This window comes from Rutidosis leptorrhynchoides, chromosome 3, assembly GCF_046630445.1.
Source record: "Rutidosis leptorrhynchoides isolate AG116_Rl617_1_P2 chromosome 3, CSIRO_AGI_Rlap_v1, whole genome shotgun sequence".
Classification (NCBI taxonomy): Eukaryota; Viridiplantae; Streptophyta; class Magnoliopsida; order Asterales; family Asteraceae; genus Rutidosis; species Rutidosis leptorrhynchoides.
Genome location: NC_092335.1, coordinates 570382822 through 570400717, shown reverse-complemented (window position 1 = coordinate 570400717; position 17896 = coordinate 570382822). Strand labels below are relative to the sequence as shown.

Sequence of the window (17896 nt, the reverse complement as noted above, 5' to 3'; positions counted from 1 at the left end):
GGTTAAGAAATTATTTTGACTCAATATATCCAAATATTGGACTTCGTGATTTAGAAAAAGCGGCTAACATGCAACATAAAGAAGCATGTTATGCTTACGGATTAGTAATGTTCGCTTCTCACCAAAGTGAGAACAAGAACATCGGGCTACAACTATTAAACAAAACGTTCCCACAAGTGACGGAGTCGGTAATTGGGGTAAGAAATGAGGTTTTTAGATTGTTACGGGACTGTTGGACATTACGTAACCCTCGTCCCTTTGACGATGTTACAACACGCTGTCTTATCAATGGCCATAACGGTTATGTTCCACAAGACCAAGGATGGGAAGTAGTCCTAGTAAAACCAGAATGCATGACTTGTTTCTGGACGTATGAATTACGTGTCTTTATTGCCTTTGCTGAACGACTTGTGTACTAGCTAGAATTATCTTCACAACTATCTTGTATCAAAGTTATTGTGTGCTATATTTCATGCTTTATGTAAAATAAGCGGTATTGTAAGTTTGTAAAATATTGTATAAAAGTTTGAACGCGAAATATTATTATAATCAGTTTTTCATATAGAATTGTAGTAGTTGAATTGTATATTAGCTACTAAGTATGAACTTAACGGGTAGGTACTACCCGAATTTAAACTTATAAAACGCTAATATGAAGAAAAAGCTTTTATAAATGAGTTCATATTATGCTACGAAATACTATTAACTACTCTTAATATTCTGTATGATTAACTTGTTCCATTTGACTATTTTGAAGGAAATGGCACCGACTACTCGACACACCGTGAATATGAATGAAGAGGAATTCCGTACTTTTCTAGCTTCAAACATAGCCGCAGTACAGGCTGCCCTACATACCAACAATAACCTTGGATCTAGCAGTACAGGAAATCGTGTAGGATGCACCTACAAAGAATTCACTGCCTGCAAACCTTTGGAATTTGATGGAACCGAAGGACCGATCGGATTGAAACGGTGGACCGAGAAGGTCGAATCGGTGTTTGCCATAAGTAAGTGTACTGAAGAGGACAAAGTGAAGTACGCTACGCATACCTTCACAGGTTCTGCGTTAACATGGTGGAATACCTATCTAGAGCAAGTGGGACAAGACGATGTGTACGCACTACCGTGGTCAGCATTCAAGCACTTGATGAACGAGAAGTACCGTCCCAGAACCGAGGTCAATAAGCTCAAGACAGAACTTAGAGGGTTACGAACCCAAGGATTTGATATTACCACGTACGAAAGACGATTCACAGAATTGTGCCTATTGTGTCCGGGAGCATTCGAAGATGAGGAAGAGAAGATCGACGTATTTGTGAAAGGATTACCGGAAAGAATCCAAGAAGATATAAGTTCACACGAGCCCGCCTCTATACAACAGGCATGTAGAATGGCTCACAAACTAGTGAACCAGATTGAAGAAAGAATTAAAGAACAGACTGCTAAAGAGGCCAATGTGAAGCAAGTCAAAAGAAAGTGGGAGGATAACGGTGATAAGAATCACCAATACAACAACAACAGCAATTACAACAATAATCGCAACAATTATCCCAACAATCGCAACATCAATCGCAACTACAACAAACGGCCCAACAACAACAACAACAACAACAACAGCAGCAACGGCAACTACAACAATCATCCCAACAACAATAATAACCGCAACAACAACAAAAATCAGAAGCAGCTATGCCAAAGGTGTGAAAAGTATCACTCGGGGTTCTGCACCAAATTTTGCAACAAGTGTAAAAGAAATGGTCATAGCGCGGCGAAGTGTGAGGTTTACGGACCAGGGGTTAATAGAACGAAAGGAATAAATGGTGTCGGAACGAGTAATGGCGGAGCAAGTAGTGTCGGAGCAAGTTATGCCAATGTAGTTTGTTATAAATGTGGAAAACCGGGCCACATTATTAGAAATTGCCCGAACCAGGAGAACACGAATGGACAAGGCCGCGGAAGAGTTTTCAATATTAATGCGGCAGAGGCACAGGAAGACCCGGAGCTTGTTACGGGTACGTTTCTTATTGACAATAAATCTGCTTACGTTTTATTTGATTCGGGTGCGGATAGAAGCTATATGAGTAGAGATTTTTGTGCTAAATTAAGTTGTCCATTGACGCCTTTGGATAGTAAATTTTTACTCGAATTAGCAAATGGTAAATTAATTTCAGCAGATAATATATGTCGGAATCGAGAAATTAAACTGGTTAGCGAAACATTTAAGATTGATTTGATACCAGTAGAGTTAGGGAGTTTTGATGTGATAATCGGTATGGACTGGTTGAAAGAAGTGAAAGCAGAGATCGTTTGTTACAAAAATGTAATTCGCATTATACGAGAAAAAGGAAAACCCTTAATGGTGTACGGAGAAAAGGGCAACACGAAGCTTCATCTTATTAGTAATTTGAAGGCACAAAAACTAATAAGAAAAGGTTGCTATGCTGTTCTAGCACACGTCGAGAAAGTACAAACTGAAGAGAAGAGCATCAATGATGTTCCCATTGCAAAAGAATTTCCCGATGTATTTCTGAAAGAATTACCGGGATTACCCCCACATCGATCCGTTGAATTTCAAATAGATCTTGTACCAGGAGCTGCACCAATAGCTCGTGCTCCTTACAGACTCGCACACAGCGAAATGAAAGAACTGTAAAGCCAATTACAAGAACTTTTAGAGCGTGGTTTCATTCGACCAAGCACATCACCGTGGGGAGCTCCTGTTTTGTTTGTCAAGAAGAAAGATGGTACATTCAGGTTGTGTATCGACTACCGAGAGTTGAACAAACTTACCATCAAGAATCGCTACCCACTACCAAGAATCGACGACTTATATGATCAACTACAAGGCTCGTCTGTTTATTCAAAGATTGACTTACGTTCCGGGTATCATCAAATGCGGGTGAAAGAAGATGATATTCCAAAGACTGCTTTCAGAACACGTTACGGTCATTACGAGTTTATGGTCATGCCGTTTGGTTTAACTAATGCACCAGCTGTGTTCATGGACCTTATGAACCGAGTGTGTGGACCATACCTTGACAAGTTTGTCATTGTTTTCATTGATGACATACTTATTTACTCAAAGAATGACCAAGAGCACGGTGAACATTTGAGAAAGGTGTTAGAAGTATTGAGGAAGGAAGAATTGTACGCTAAGTTTTCAAAGTGTGCATTTTGGTTGGAAGAAGTTCAATTCCTCGGTCACATAGTGAACAAAGAAGGTATTAAGGTGGATCCGGCAAAGATAGAAACTGTTGAAAAGTGGGAAACTCCGAAAACTCCGAAACACATACGCCAGTTTTTAGGACTAGCTGGTTACTACAGAAGGTTCATCCAAGACTTTTCCAGAATAGCAAAACCCTTGACTGCATTAACGCATAAAGGGAAGAAATTTGAATGGAATGATGAACAAGAGAAAGCGTTTCAGTTATTGAAGAAAAAGCTAACTACGGCACCTATATTGTCATTGCCTGAAGGGAATGATGATTTTGTGATTTATTGTGACGCATCAAAGCAAGGTCTCGGTTGTGTATTAATGCAACGAACGAAGGTGATTGCTTATGCGTCTAGACAATTGAAGATTCACGAACAAAATTATACGACGCATGATTTGGAATTAGGCGCGGTTGTTTTTGCATTAAAGACTTGGAGGCACTACTTATATGGGGTCAAAAGTATTATATATACTGACCACAAAAGTCTTCAACACATATTTAATCAGAAACAACTGAATATGAGGCAGCGTAGGTGGATTGAATTATTGAATGATTACGACTTTGAGATTCGTTACCACCCGGGGAAGGCAAATGTGGTAGCCGATGCCTTGAGCAGGAAGGACAGAGAACCCATTCGAGTAAAATCTATGAATATAATGATTCATAATAACCTTACTACTCAAATAAAGGAGGCGCAACAAGGAGTTTTAAAAGAGGGAAATTTAAAGGATGAAATACCCAAAGGATCGGAGAAGCATCTTAATATTCGGAAAGACGGAACCCGGTATAGGGCTGAAAGGATTTGGGTACCAAAATTTGGAGATATGAGAGAAATGGTACTTAGAGAAGCTCATAAAACCAGATACTCAATACATCCTGGAACGGGGAAGATGTACAAGGATCTCAAGAAACATTTTTGGTGGCCGGGTATGAAAGCCGATGTTGCTAAATACGTAGGAGAATGTTTGACGTATTCTAAGGTCAAAGCTGAGCATCAGAAACCATCAGGTCTACTTCAACAACCCGAAATCCCAGAATGGAAATGGGAAAACATTACCATGGATTTCATCACTAAATTGCCAAGGACTGCAAGTGGTTTTGATACTATTTGGGTAATAATTGATCGTCTCACCAAATCAGCACACTTCCTGCCAATAAGAGAAGATGACAAGATGGAGAAGTTAGCACGACTGTATTTGAAGGAAGTCATCTCTAGACATGGAATACCAATCTCTATTATCTCTTATAGGGATGGCAGATTTATTTCAAGATTCTGGCAGACATTACAGCAAGCATTAGGAACTCGTCTAGACATGAGTACTGCCTATCATCCACAAACTGATGGGCAGAGCGAAAGGACGATACAAACGCTTGAAGACATGCTACGAGCATGTGTTATTGATTTCGGAAACAGTTGGGATCGACATCTACCGTTAGCAGAATTTTCCTACAACAACAGCTACCATTCAAGCATTGAGATGGCGCCGTTTGAAGCACTTTATGGTAGAAAGTGCAGGTCTCCGATTTGTTGGAGTGAAGTGGGGGATAGACAGATTACGGGTCCGGAGATTATACAAGAAACTACCGAGAAGATCATCCAAATTCAACAACGGTTGAAAACCGCCCAAAGTCGACAAAAGAGCTACGCTGACATTAAAAGAAAAGATATAGAATTTGAAATTGGAGAGATGGTCATGCTTAAAGTTGCACCTTGGAAAGGCGTTGTTCGATTTGGTAAACAAGGGAAATTAAATCCAAGGTATATTGGACCATTCAAGATTATTGATCGTGTCGGACCAGTAGCTTACCGACTTGAGTTACCTCAACAACTCGCGGCTGTACATAACACTTTCCACGTCTCGAATTTGAAGAAATGTTTTGCTAAAGAAGATCTCACTATTCCGTTAGATGAAATCCAAATCAACGAAAAACTTCAATTCATCGAAGAACCCGTCGAAATAATGGATCGTGAGGTTAAAAGACTTAAGCAAAACAAGATACCAATTGTTAAGGTTCGATGGAATACTCGTAGAGGACCCGAGTTCACCTGGGAGCGTGAAGATCAGATGAAGAAGAAATACCCGCATCTCTTTCCAGAAGATTCGTCAACACCTTCAACAGCGTAAAATTTCGGGACGAAATTTATTTAACGGGTAGGTACTGTAGTGACCCGAACTTTTCCATGTTTATATATATTAATTGAGATTTATATTTACATGATTAAATGTTTCCAACGTATTAAGCAATCAAACTTGTTAAGACTTGATTAATTGAAATAGGTTTCATATAGACAATTGACTACCCAAGTTGACTGGTGATTCACGAATGTTAAAACTTATAAAAACTATATGATGACATATATATGGATATATATATAGTTAAAATGATACTATGATAAGTAAACATATCATTAAGTATATTAACAATGAACTACATATGTAAAAACAAGACTACTAACTTAATGATTTTGAAACGAGACATATATGTAACGATTATCGTTGTAACGACATTTAATGTATATATATCATATTAAGATATATTCGTACATCATAATATCATGATAATATAATAATTTAAAATCTCTTTTGATATTATAAACATTGGGTTAACAACATTTAACAAGATCGTTAACCTAAAGGTTTCAAAACAACATTTACATGTAACGACTAACGATGACTTAACGACTCAGTTAAAATGTATATACATGTAGTGTTTTAATATGTATTCATACACTTTTGAAAGACTTCAAGACACTTATCAAAATACTTCTACTTAACAAAAATGCTTACAATTACATCCTAGTTCAGTTTCATCAACAATTCTACTCGTATACACCCGTATTCGTACTCGTACAATACACAGCTTTTAGATGTATGTACTATTGATATATACACTCCAATGATCAGCTCTTAGCAGCTCATGTGAGTCACCTAACACATGTGGGAACCATCATTTGGCAACTAGCATGAAATATCTCATAAAATTACAAAAATATGAGTAATCATTCATGACTTATTTACATGAAAACAAAATTACATATCCTTTATATCTAATCCATATACCAACGACCAAAAACACCTACAAACACTTTCATTCTTCAATTTTCTTCATCTAATTGATCTCTCTCAAGTTCTATCTTCAAGTTCTAAGTGTTCTTCATAAATTCCAAAAGTTCTAGTTTCATAAAATCAAGAATACTTTCAAGTTTGCTAGCTCACTTCCAATCTTGTAAGGTGATCATCCAACCTCAAGAAATCTTTGTTTCTTACAGTAGGTTATCATTCTAATACAAGGTAATAATCATATTCAAACTTTGATTCAATTTCTATAACTATAACAATCTTATTTCAAGTGATGATCTTACTTGAACTTGTTTTCGTGTCATGATTCTGCTTCAAGAACTTCGAGCCATCCAAGGATCCATTGAAGCTAGATCCATTTTTCTCTTTTCCAGTAGGTTTATCTAAGGAACTTAAGGTAGTAATGATGTTCATAACATCATTCGATTCATACATATAAAGCTATCTTATTCGAAGGTTTAAACTTGTAATCACTAGAACATAGTTTAGTTAATTCTAAACTTGTTCGCAAACAAAAGTTAATCCTTCTAACTTGACTTTTAAAATCAACTAAACACATGTTCTATATCTATATGATATGCTAACTTAATGATTTAAAACCTGGAAACATGAAAAACACCGTAAAACCGGATTTACGCCGTCGTAGTAACACCGCGGGCTGTTTTGGGTTAGTTAATTAAAAACTATGATAAACTTTGATTTAAAAGTTGTTATTCTGAGAAAATTATTTTTATTATGAACATGAAACTATATCCAAAAATTATGGTTAAACTCAAAGTGGAAGTATGTTTTCTAAAATGGTCATCTAGACGTCGTTCTTTCGACTGAAATGACTACCTTTACAAAAACGACTTGTAACTTATTTTTCTGACTATAAACCTATACTTTTTCTGTTTAGATTCATAAAATAGAGTTCGATATGAAACCATAACAATTTGATTCACTTAAAACGGATTTAAAATGAAGAAGTTATGGGTAAAACAAGATTGGATAATTTTTCTCATTTTAGCTACGTGAAAATTGGTAACAAATCTATTCCAACCATAACTTAATCAACTTGTATTGTATATTATGTAATCTTGAGATACCATAGACACGTATACAATATTTCGACCTATCATGTCGACACATCTATATATATTTCGGAACAACCATAGACACTCTATATGTGAATGTTGGAGTTAGCTATACAGGGTTGAGGTTGATTCCAAAATATATATAGTTTGAGTTGTGATCAATACTGAGATACGTATACACTGGGTCGTGGATTGATTCAAGATAATATTTATTGATTTATTTCTGTACATCTAACTGTGGAAAACTAGTTGTAGGTTACTAACGAGGACAGCTGACTTAATAAACTTAAAACATCAAAATATATTAAAAGTGTTGTAAATATATTTTGAACATACTTTGATATATATGTATATATTGTTATAGGTTCGTGAATCAACCAGTGCCCAAGTCTTACTTCCCGACGAAGTAAAAATCTGTGAAAGTGAGTTATAGTCCCACTTTTAAAATCTAATATTTTTGGGATGAGAATACATGCAGGTTTTATAAATGATTTACAAAATAGACACAAGTACGTGAAACTACATTCTATGGTTGAATTATCGAAATCGAATATGCCCCTTTTTATTAAGTCTGGTAATCTAAGAATTAGGGAACAGACACCCTAATTGACGAGAATCCTAAAGATAGATCTATTGGGCCTAACAAACCCCATCCAAAGTACCGGATGCTTTAGTACTTCGAAATTTATATCATATCCGAAGGGTGTCCCGGAATGATGGGGATATTCTTATATATGCATCTTGTTAATGTCGGTTACCAGGTGTTCACCATATGAATGATTTTTATCTCTATGTATGGGATGTGTATTGAAATATGAAATCTTGTGGTCTATTGTTACGATTTGATATATATAGGTTAAACCTATAACTCACCAACATTTTTGTTGACGTTTAAAGCATGTTTATTCTCAGGTGAATATTAAGAGCTTCCGCTGTTGCATACTAAAATAAGGACAAGATTTGGAGTCCATGTTTGTATGATATTGTGTAAAAACTGCATTCAAGAAACTGATTTCGATGTAACATATTTGTATTGTAAACCATTATGTAATGGTCGTGTGTAAACAGGATATTTTAGATTATCATTATTTGATAATCTACGTAAATCTTTTTAAACCTTTATTTATGAAATAAAGGTTATGGTTTGTTTTAAAAATGAATGCAGTCTTTGAAAAACGTCTCATATAGAGGTCAAAACCTCGCAACGAAATCAATTAATATGGAACGTTTTTAATCAATAAGAACGGGACATTTCAGTTGGTATCAGAGCACTGATACCAACTGAAAGGACCCGTTCATATACATTATAAACGATTCACAATAGTTGATTACATCGCGAGGTATTTGACCTCTATATGATACATTTTACAAACATTGCATTCGTTTTTAAAAGACAAACTTTCTTTACAACGAAAGTTGACGGCATGCACACCATTTCATAATACATCCAACTATAATTGACATAATAGTAATCTTGATGAACTCAATGACTCGAATGCAACGTCTTTCAAAATATGCCATGAATGACTCCAAGTAATATCCTTAAAATGAGCTAATGTACAGCGGAAGATTTCTTTAATACCTGAGAATAAACATACTTTAAAGTGTCAACCAAAAGGTTGGTGAGTTCATAGGTTTATCATAACAATCATTTCAATATATTAATAGACCACAAGATTTCTGTTTATAAATATATGTACACTCGCAAGTGTATAAAAGTATTCTATAAGTTGTAGGCACCCGGTAACAAGCCTTAACGTTCATGTTTTACCCTCTGAAGTACACCAGACCATGAGTGTTTAAAATAACCTCGAAGTACTAAAGCATCCCATAGTCAGGATGGGGTTTGTCAGGCCCAATAGATCTATCTTTAGGATTCGCGCCTACCGTACATAGACAAGTAGTTTAATGTTACCAAGCTAAGGGTATATTTCTGGTTTAAACCCACGTAGAATTAGTTTTAGTACTTGTGCCTATTTCGTAAAATATTTATAAAAACAGCGCATGTATTCTCAGTCCCAAAAATATATATAAAAGGGAGCAAATGAAACTCACCATACTGTATTTCGTAGTAAAAATACATATAACGTCATTTAACAAGTGCAAGGTTGGCCTCAGATTCATGAACCTATATTAATTATATATATTTATATGTTAGTCAATATTTGTCTAACAATTTTTGGTCAAGTCATAGTGTACCACAATCCTAATGCTCGAGACTAATATGCAAAAGTCAACAAAAGTCAACTTGACCCAAAATGACTTCTAAAATTTATACGTGTTTATTATATAACTTAACTATAGTCATTTTATATATTAAAATATATTTATTAGATTTTATAATAATAAAAGTAATTTATTAATAAAATTTTATATTAACGTTTATATATGATAAAATATACTTTTATATATCTTAAGTAGTAAAATTTATAAAGTTCACTTAATATCGTAAAACTATAGTGGTAAGTATTATTAATGTAATTATATTACGCGTGGTGAAAAATATCTTTGTATCCCCTATTTATTTGATAAAATAATATTGATCATAATAATAATAAGTAAAAGTTGTATTATTTTGTAATAATAATTATTATTATTCTATAAAAAAATAACAATATTTATATTTACTAAAAATGTTATTATGATAAAATGATAATATTAACATAATAGTAATAATGATATTTTATAATAACAATGATATTTCTATTAAAATAATAACGACGATAGTAATAATAATCATTTTAACAATAATACTAAAATTCAGTTGACTATAACTTCTAATCTGTTCATCGAAACCATTCGATATCTAAATGAAAAGTTCTTAATTTTTCGCTAGCTTTCCAATGACATGCATATCATATACCCTATCTCGGTAGCATATGTATCTAATTCAGGATTCAACAAACATATCTAAGGACAATATCGAATGTACAAGCATGCATAATCCTATATACTCGAGTACTAGTCAGGGATACACTATTGATATATAAAAGTTAAGTTATGAGTGCTCACGTATCAATATTGAGATTCAATATTGCAGAAAAGTACGTAGACGCAACGGAGATGATAAACACTAGATTGAACTCACGAGCATACCCATGAACCATACCCATCACCTCCATAGCTATAACCTATAATTTTCTTAGCTTCGACTCATTCAAAAAACTATTTTGAAATCACTCGGACATCACTCCGTCGTAATATTTTATGTATACTATGTAAATCGATTGAGAGAGTTTAGAGAAATATATTTTCAAGTTTTTATGAAATAATGAAACCTATTGAATTCTATTTATAATTGATTTTTGAATTATTAAAGTGAATTATTAAAGTATGAATTATTAAAATGAATTATTAAAGTATGAATTATTAAAGTGAATTATTAAAGTATGAATTATTAAAGTGAATTATTAAAGTGAATTATTAAAGTATGAATTATTAAAGTGAATTATTAAAGTATGAATTATTAAAGTGAATTATTAAAGTTAAAGTAAAGTATAAGTAAATTAATGGTAAAGTTAAAGTATAGTAAAAGTATAAAAACTATGTATGTATAATACGCGTATAAATATATATAATATTAATTTAAATCGTTATATATATTTAATGAAATAAAATATAAATATCGTTATATTTATTATACTGGTTAAGTAATGAGTTGTCAAAAGTGATTCTAGATATTTATAAAAGTTATATACGTTTTAATAATAAAGTTCTTTTTAAACTGAAAACATTTTTGTACGTTTGAAAATAGATTAATAGAATATTATGGAAACCAATTCTCCACTAGCTTTTGTCTAACTTTCGTAAATGACACTTTTTATTTTTATTTATAAATAGCTTTACAAATTATTCCGAATATCGTTAAGAGGAATAGATTTTCTCAAATCATAGTGGACCTCTCAACAGAGACTTGTAATCATAATTCAATGTTTCTGATAATTCAATCATTTAATATATATTTTTTAATTTCGTCGATAATCATATTGAAACAAATACGTTCATATAAAGCATTATACGTTTAAATACTTTGTTGACATTTTAAATTTATAACATATACACATATACATACATATTCATATATGTTCATTTAATGGTTCGTGAATCATTGGAATTTGGTCGAGGTTTAAATGAATGTATAAACATAGTTTAAAATCCTTGAGATTTAACTTAACAAACATTGCTTATCGTGTCAGAATAATATAAAGATAAAGTTTAAATTTAGTCGAAAATTTTCGGGTCGTCACAAAAAGCCTGTTGAACTGTTGTTCGAGAGTCTGATCCCCAACCCATTTTTGCTTCCAAAACAGTGTCTTTGTTCCATCACCTATTACTCTCTGGAAGGTATTGGAAAAGTTGATGCCAAACTTGCTTAAAGATAGACCTGCATGAAGAATACGTCTCCAAGTTCGTGTAGATGACATGTTAGGGTTGTACATAGTGTTAAAAATTCCACCAAAAGGCCCATAAATGCTTGTGATGATTTTGACCCATAATGAGCAAGGCTCATTAAGAAGCCGCCACCACCATTTGCATAAAAGAGCCAAGTTCTTGCATTTTAGAGACCCGAAGTTTAGACTACCCTCCGAATATGGTAAAAGAATTTTTTCCCATTTGATCCAAGATATTTTTTTCCCCGACCCAGTATCCCCCCAAAAGAATTGTCTCCTCACTTTCTCAAGCTCACTAATCACACATGGCGGGGCAAGGAAGATCGAAAAGTAATACAAAGGTAGACTCGAAAGTACCGACTTAACAAGAGTAACACTGCATATTTACTTTGTATATACAATCACATACCTTCTACATAAACGTTATAATTATAAACTATTAAAATGTTATCAAATATACAGATTTTTAAGAAACACCTTTGTGAATAATATTAGATTCATATATCGTACATATCATATCTAATGTAATTTGAGTTTTTGTTTATTATTGTCATATAGAGAATCGAAATGCATACATCAATCTTAATCGATTATAATAACAATTAAAAGTAGCTCAAAGCATGTGTGACTAACTAAAATTTTTACATATTACATGAAATATTAATTAAAACATAAATATACATATTTTGCTCATTTAACGATAACAATTACAAGTTTTCGGTATAAATTTTATTAAATTATGTTATCTTTAAAAAACTTAAAAATTCAACGAATATTCGTTAACCCGCAAAATTTAACGGATATGAATATAGATGGAAAAATAAGATTTAAAAGGATGTGAATATGGATATGAGTTTAAAAATTAAATGGTTTTGAATATGGATATAGGATATTCCGATCCATATCCAATCATTTGACATCCCTACGTACAAGTGTACAACTGATTCAAAAGTAAACCAACAAACGAGTCATAGCCAACAACAATCTAAGACTATACATTGTGGGGTTGTTGTCAAGCTCTTCGTTGTCCCACAACACCCCTTGTGAGGCTGTTGCGGTAGAGGTTGTTGTGGTGTTGTAGGGGCAAACAACGAAATCAACAACGGGACATAATCGAACATATAAAAGTACAACAATTACCATTAATACAACAAATGATCTAAACAAAACGAACTCGCAAACATGGTGAAAAAATATTTAACTAAAAACTAACACGTGACTACAACATAACACAATGCTAAAACCGTTCTCACAAGCCCAAAAACCAATTACAAGAAACACTAAAGACCTCTAAATTTTAAAAAACAGAAGTCATACCTTAAAAATGTGATATATATATATATATATATATATATATATATATATATATATATATATATATATATATATATATATATATATATATATATATATATATATATATATATATATATATATATTCACATTTTCGTTTTATATTATATTCTATATATGTTTATGTTTATTACTATGTTATTTATATTTTATATTTATAGGTAAAGAAACAAAAGTTATACCTTAAAAAAATAATCATATGATGAAGCAAAAATAAGCTTAGTTGGCTCAATGGTGACTGGTGAGTCGATTAATCGAAAGACTCACTAAAAGGAAACGCTAAAAAGAAGACTGTGGAACACGATTAACCAAAAAGTTGAAGAGCAATGAATATGGGTGATTTTGCGAAGATGATTAATTGACATCAAAGTGATGCCAAGAATCAAACAACATCTACAATGAGGTAAAATCAATTGGCATAGTGGTCGAAACGCTTCGACATAATCAAACGTACAAGTAATTACGGGGAAAGTGTTTACGTTGATGGATAGTACATTAATATTGATAGACAAACCAAAGTGATTGTGTTGTTTAAGATCCAACGTAAATATTCAAGCGTTAATCTATGTTTAATAACTGACAAGTAATGTAAAGTAAAAACGCAAGTTTACAAACCTACATTTTCTCTAGCAAACGAATAAAACACACAAAGCTTAAATTTAAAGAAAAATGTATTGTAAACAAAGCATGCATAGTGTAAATGTTATCTCATCAAGGTAGAACATAAAAGTAATCTAATAGTCGTTATGAATTAACGGAAAAAGTAAGGTTATTACCCAATTTTTAATGGTGATGGAAAAAAGTGGCATGCTCGGGGTGAGGTGGGGTGCTTGGTGCTGATGCGGCAAGCGTGTTGGTAAACTAGAAAATAATGGGGTGTTGTTTTGAGTGGCGTGTTGGGGTAGAGTGGATATTTTTAATTTCTTTATCATTTTTCTTATTACATAATTTATTTTAATTTTTATTTTGTTTAATTAATTAAATTATTATTTTGTAAAGTGAACAAATTTTAGGCTAATAAAACACACTTAAGTGAGATTTAATAATACGGTTACATTAATTCAAAAGTCCTAGAATTAGAAATTAAAAATGACACTAATTATAGTTCCCTAAAAATTAAAAATACAATACTATTCGTCTTCGTCCTAAAGTTGAATTTAATCACCGTACTTTTCGAGCAATTTATTCTTCATCTTCTGAATACGTTTCTTTTCCTTCGGGGTCGTGATGTTTAAACTTGCTATTGATGCGATAAATCTTGTAGCTTCGATCGCAGATTTCATACAATCCACCTGAGTGACTGTGTCCATTTATTCAGGCTTTTTATGAACAACTTCGGTCTTGTACGTGTTAACTTCTTCAACTAACACCTGAAATCTTGAAGAGTTTGTTACGGGAGCTTTTCATCGAATTGGAACATGCAGAACTCCTAACCGCTTTCCTTGCTCGATTCCTTCCCATGGGCCTTGGAATATCATCATCACCTAAAAGAGCATCAACTCGACCGTGATATCAACCGTATGATCGCGTCTTCAGCATCCTCATTGCGCAAACTTCTACCAATAATAGCTCCACCAATCGGAGTAGGCGTAAGCCACTTCAGTTTGTTTTTCAAAAATTTACCAAGCTTCTTTAAATTCCCACGTTTTTCCCTCATTCATACAATACGATTTCACCAGACCCTCGTAAAAGTCTTGATTGCTTCGTCCACTGCGTCTTGGATTGCGTTTTTCTTCTTCATAGTATCCATGAAAAGACTTACATCCCTTGTTCACATAGCGTCATTTACCCGATAACACATCTTCACCTTGAAACCATCCTTTATTGTTGTCGTTGAACTTTTCTGCTACGGTAGCCCACAAAGAATTCCGTTATTGTGAGTTTTCGGTAATCGGATCCTCGGACGAATCAATTCAACATTTTACCAATCGAACTTCTTTTTGCGGTGTTCACACTTTTTGTTGCATGGTTCGCGTGTTTTTTCTTTTCCTTTTCGTTGGGGACTTCTTTTTTTCCTCGAACCACCGGCTTGTTGCGTTTGTTGTTCGGTTTGTTGTTGCGTTTGTTGGTGGGTTTGTTGTTGGGTATCTTGTTGGCTCCTATTGAACGCGTATTGAGTTTGTTTCAAAGGTCGTTGTGGTGTTAACCCGAGTGATTGTTGGATTTAATGTAGTTGTTGAAGCTGCCGAAGTTGTTGGATTTGTTGTTGAATTTCTTGCTGGCTCATACCGAACACGTTTTGCGTATAACCGGCAAAACCAAATGAAGGTCGCGATGAGGATGAAGATGACGAGCCTAGAGTTGTCGGTTCGCCACCCAAATAGTTGGTATACAACGACCGTTCATTCGGGTTTGAGTTTGCCATTGTTGAGTGTTATATAAAATAACGAAAGAACAAAAGTGGGAGAAAAGATGGATGAGATTTTATAAAAAAATGTGTTTGTTATGAAATGTATTTATAGATAAATTATATAAGTTGTATAGATTTATTATTATTAATTATATATTTAAATTAAATTATGAAACTATCCGTTTGAGTTTGAAAATTGAAGAGTTTGATTTCAAACGGTCGAGAAGAATCAGAATGAGCCATGTAGCCAACACGCAATGCATCTTTCTGTTGCCACATTCCAGGACACCAAGCTAGTTTAGTGTGGCATGTTTGTTGAAAATCGATGCCAGGCACGCGCTATAAAATATTTATATGAGTTAAACTATTTGTAGTGGTAGGGGGCATGAGTTGGTGGTGTGAGTTGTTTTTTGTACTTTTTTGATGATTATGATGTGTAGATTTTTTTATGTTGAGTAGTGATGGTGTGGGTTTTTGGTGTGGGTTAGGAGTATTGTGATGATGTGTTAAAATTTTAGTGGGTTAAGTATTAAAAAGGGATAAAAATAATATTTTGAAAATAATAAAAAGGGATAAGAAATTTTAGAAAATAAGAGGATGACAAAGAAAATAAATAGAAAAGGGCACTAGCGCCCTGTGGCAGGTTACACATAGAGGGTCTATGCATACGTTGGATAGAAAGAAGAATGAACGACAAAAGAAGAATAAACAGCGAGTAGAAGATGGTGGATAGTGAGTTTGACGGTAACGAAGGAAAAATTTATAATTTTTTTTTTTTAAATGCCGAAAAGAAATACAGATAAAGATGGAGAGTGCATATGATTAAAAAAAGAAATAGATGATAGAGAAATAGATGATAGATCCGTAGGGGGAAAAAAAATGGAGCAATTTATGCAAAGTAGCAGAAACAGTAATCTAAGTAGATTAAAGAAAAAATGGAATAGCCGTCAGGTTTGGAGGAAAACAAAAATAGAAGAAGGTTGCTATGTGAGAAGAAAAGATTGAAGAAGCTTTGAAGATACGTAAAAAAAAAAAAAAAAAAAATTAATTCGCGGACCGGGAGCGCGAAGAGAGGGATCCGTTTTCAGTGGTGGCGGCGGAAGAAACCTAAGCATCTGATATCATGAAAGAATATGAACCCCGTGAGGTGTAATGTTTCATTGATCAACTATTTATAGATACAGAAACCTAACTAAACCCTAATGGACCGAGCCCGTTTTACAATTAGTTTGGGCCGGTACTAATATTCTAATACGTTGCACAGCAACACACACCTCCAATTTTTGCCAACCAACACATCAATACTTTGGTGCTGGGGCATTGCTTTTTTGCCATGTAGGATCCGTGGGATGGAACCGTTACATACGGTCTTAGTATAATTCATCGAAAACTAACACTTTCACCTCATAGTAAAGTCCCAATACTTTGCAACTCAGATTTGTTTCCCGTCAAAGTCACGGTGATCTAACCCAACAAGTTTACGAAAATCATTTCATTTGAGAACCAAAATACCAGTACTGTACATCAACGCTAATTCTGTCGTCATGATTTGTGTACGTATAGGATTGATGTGTATCTTCAACAAATTAGCCGAGAGTAGTTGTAATCCAGAAATTGAATTTTTGGAACGAAATTTACATCGAGTAATCAGAGAATTATAAATTTGCGGTTATAAATTAGGGTCGTTGTAATTAGGGTTGTAATGGTGGTTTCTGTTAGATTAGATTAGGTTAGTGTTAGTTGATAAAAAAAAAAAAAAAAAAAAAAAAGGAGAGGAAGATGCAGAATGATGAAAGTACTTTCATGTACAGTGCTTGTAGTAATCTGATGCATAACTTCAGATAGTTGATAATAAATTTAGTACATCGTATTAATTTATAAACAAATTGGGAATTTGAAGTTTGGCAGATGATAGATATAGATACAATTTAGCAAATTCATGTTGCTGATGGACTTGTTTTAACAGGTATAATGCTCACTTAATTATCAATGGGTTAGCTCGCTCCACCTACATCAGTACATTGCCTCAAAGCACTTAGCTTTATACACACAATGCTTCATATATGTGATGCACACAATCTGTTCGATGAAATTCCAAATAGTAACACTCATCGTTAGATTGTTGTGGTAGGCGCATACGCACGCCATAGGTTCTACCAAGAGGCCGTAAGTGTATTTTAGATGCAAAGAGAAAGATTGGAACCCAATAAATCCGTTTTAGCTACAGTTTTGAAAGCATGCTGGCACCTTCTGGATCGAAATTGGGACAGATTTTACATGATGTTGTTGTAAAACGCGGATTTAAATGTGATGTGTTTGTTACTAGCACTTTGAACTATATGTACTACAAATGTGGGTGAACCAACAACGCAAGAAGTGTGTTTGACTTGATGATCGAAAGGGATTGGTTGCTATGATTACTACAGTT

General features: G+C 33.7%; 1 protein-coding gene across 1 annotated transcript in view; it reads right to left on the bottom strand.

Annotated features, from left to right (window-relative positions):
- LOC139902097 (uncharacterized) overlaps positions 1-14775 on the bottom strand; it is a 56852-nt gene extending 42077 nt beyond the window's left edge. The window contains exon 1 of the mRNA XM_071884752.1: positions 14636-14775. Coding sequence (XP_071740853.1) covers positions 14636-14775 — 140 coding nt within the window. The remainder of the gene's footprint in view (positions 1-14635) is intronic.
- Between the last annotated feature and the right edge of the window lie 3121 nt (positions 14776-17896).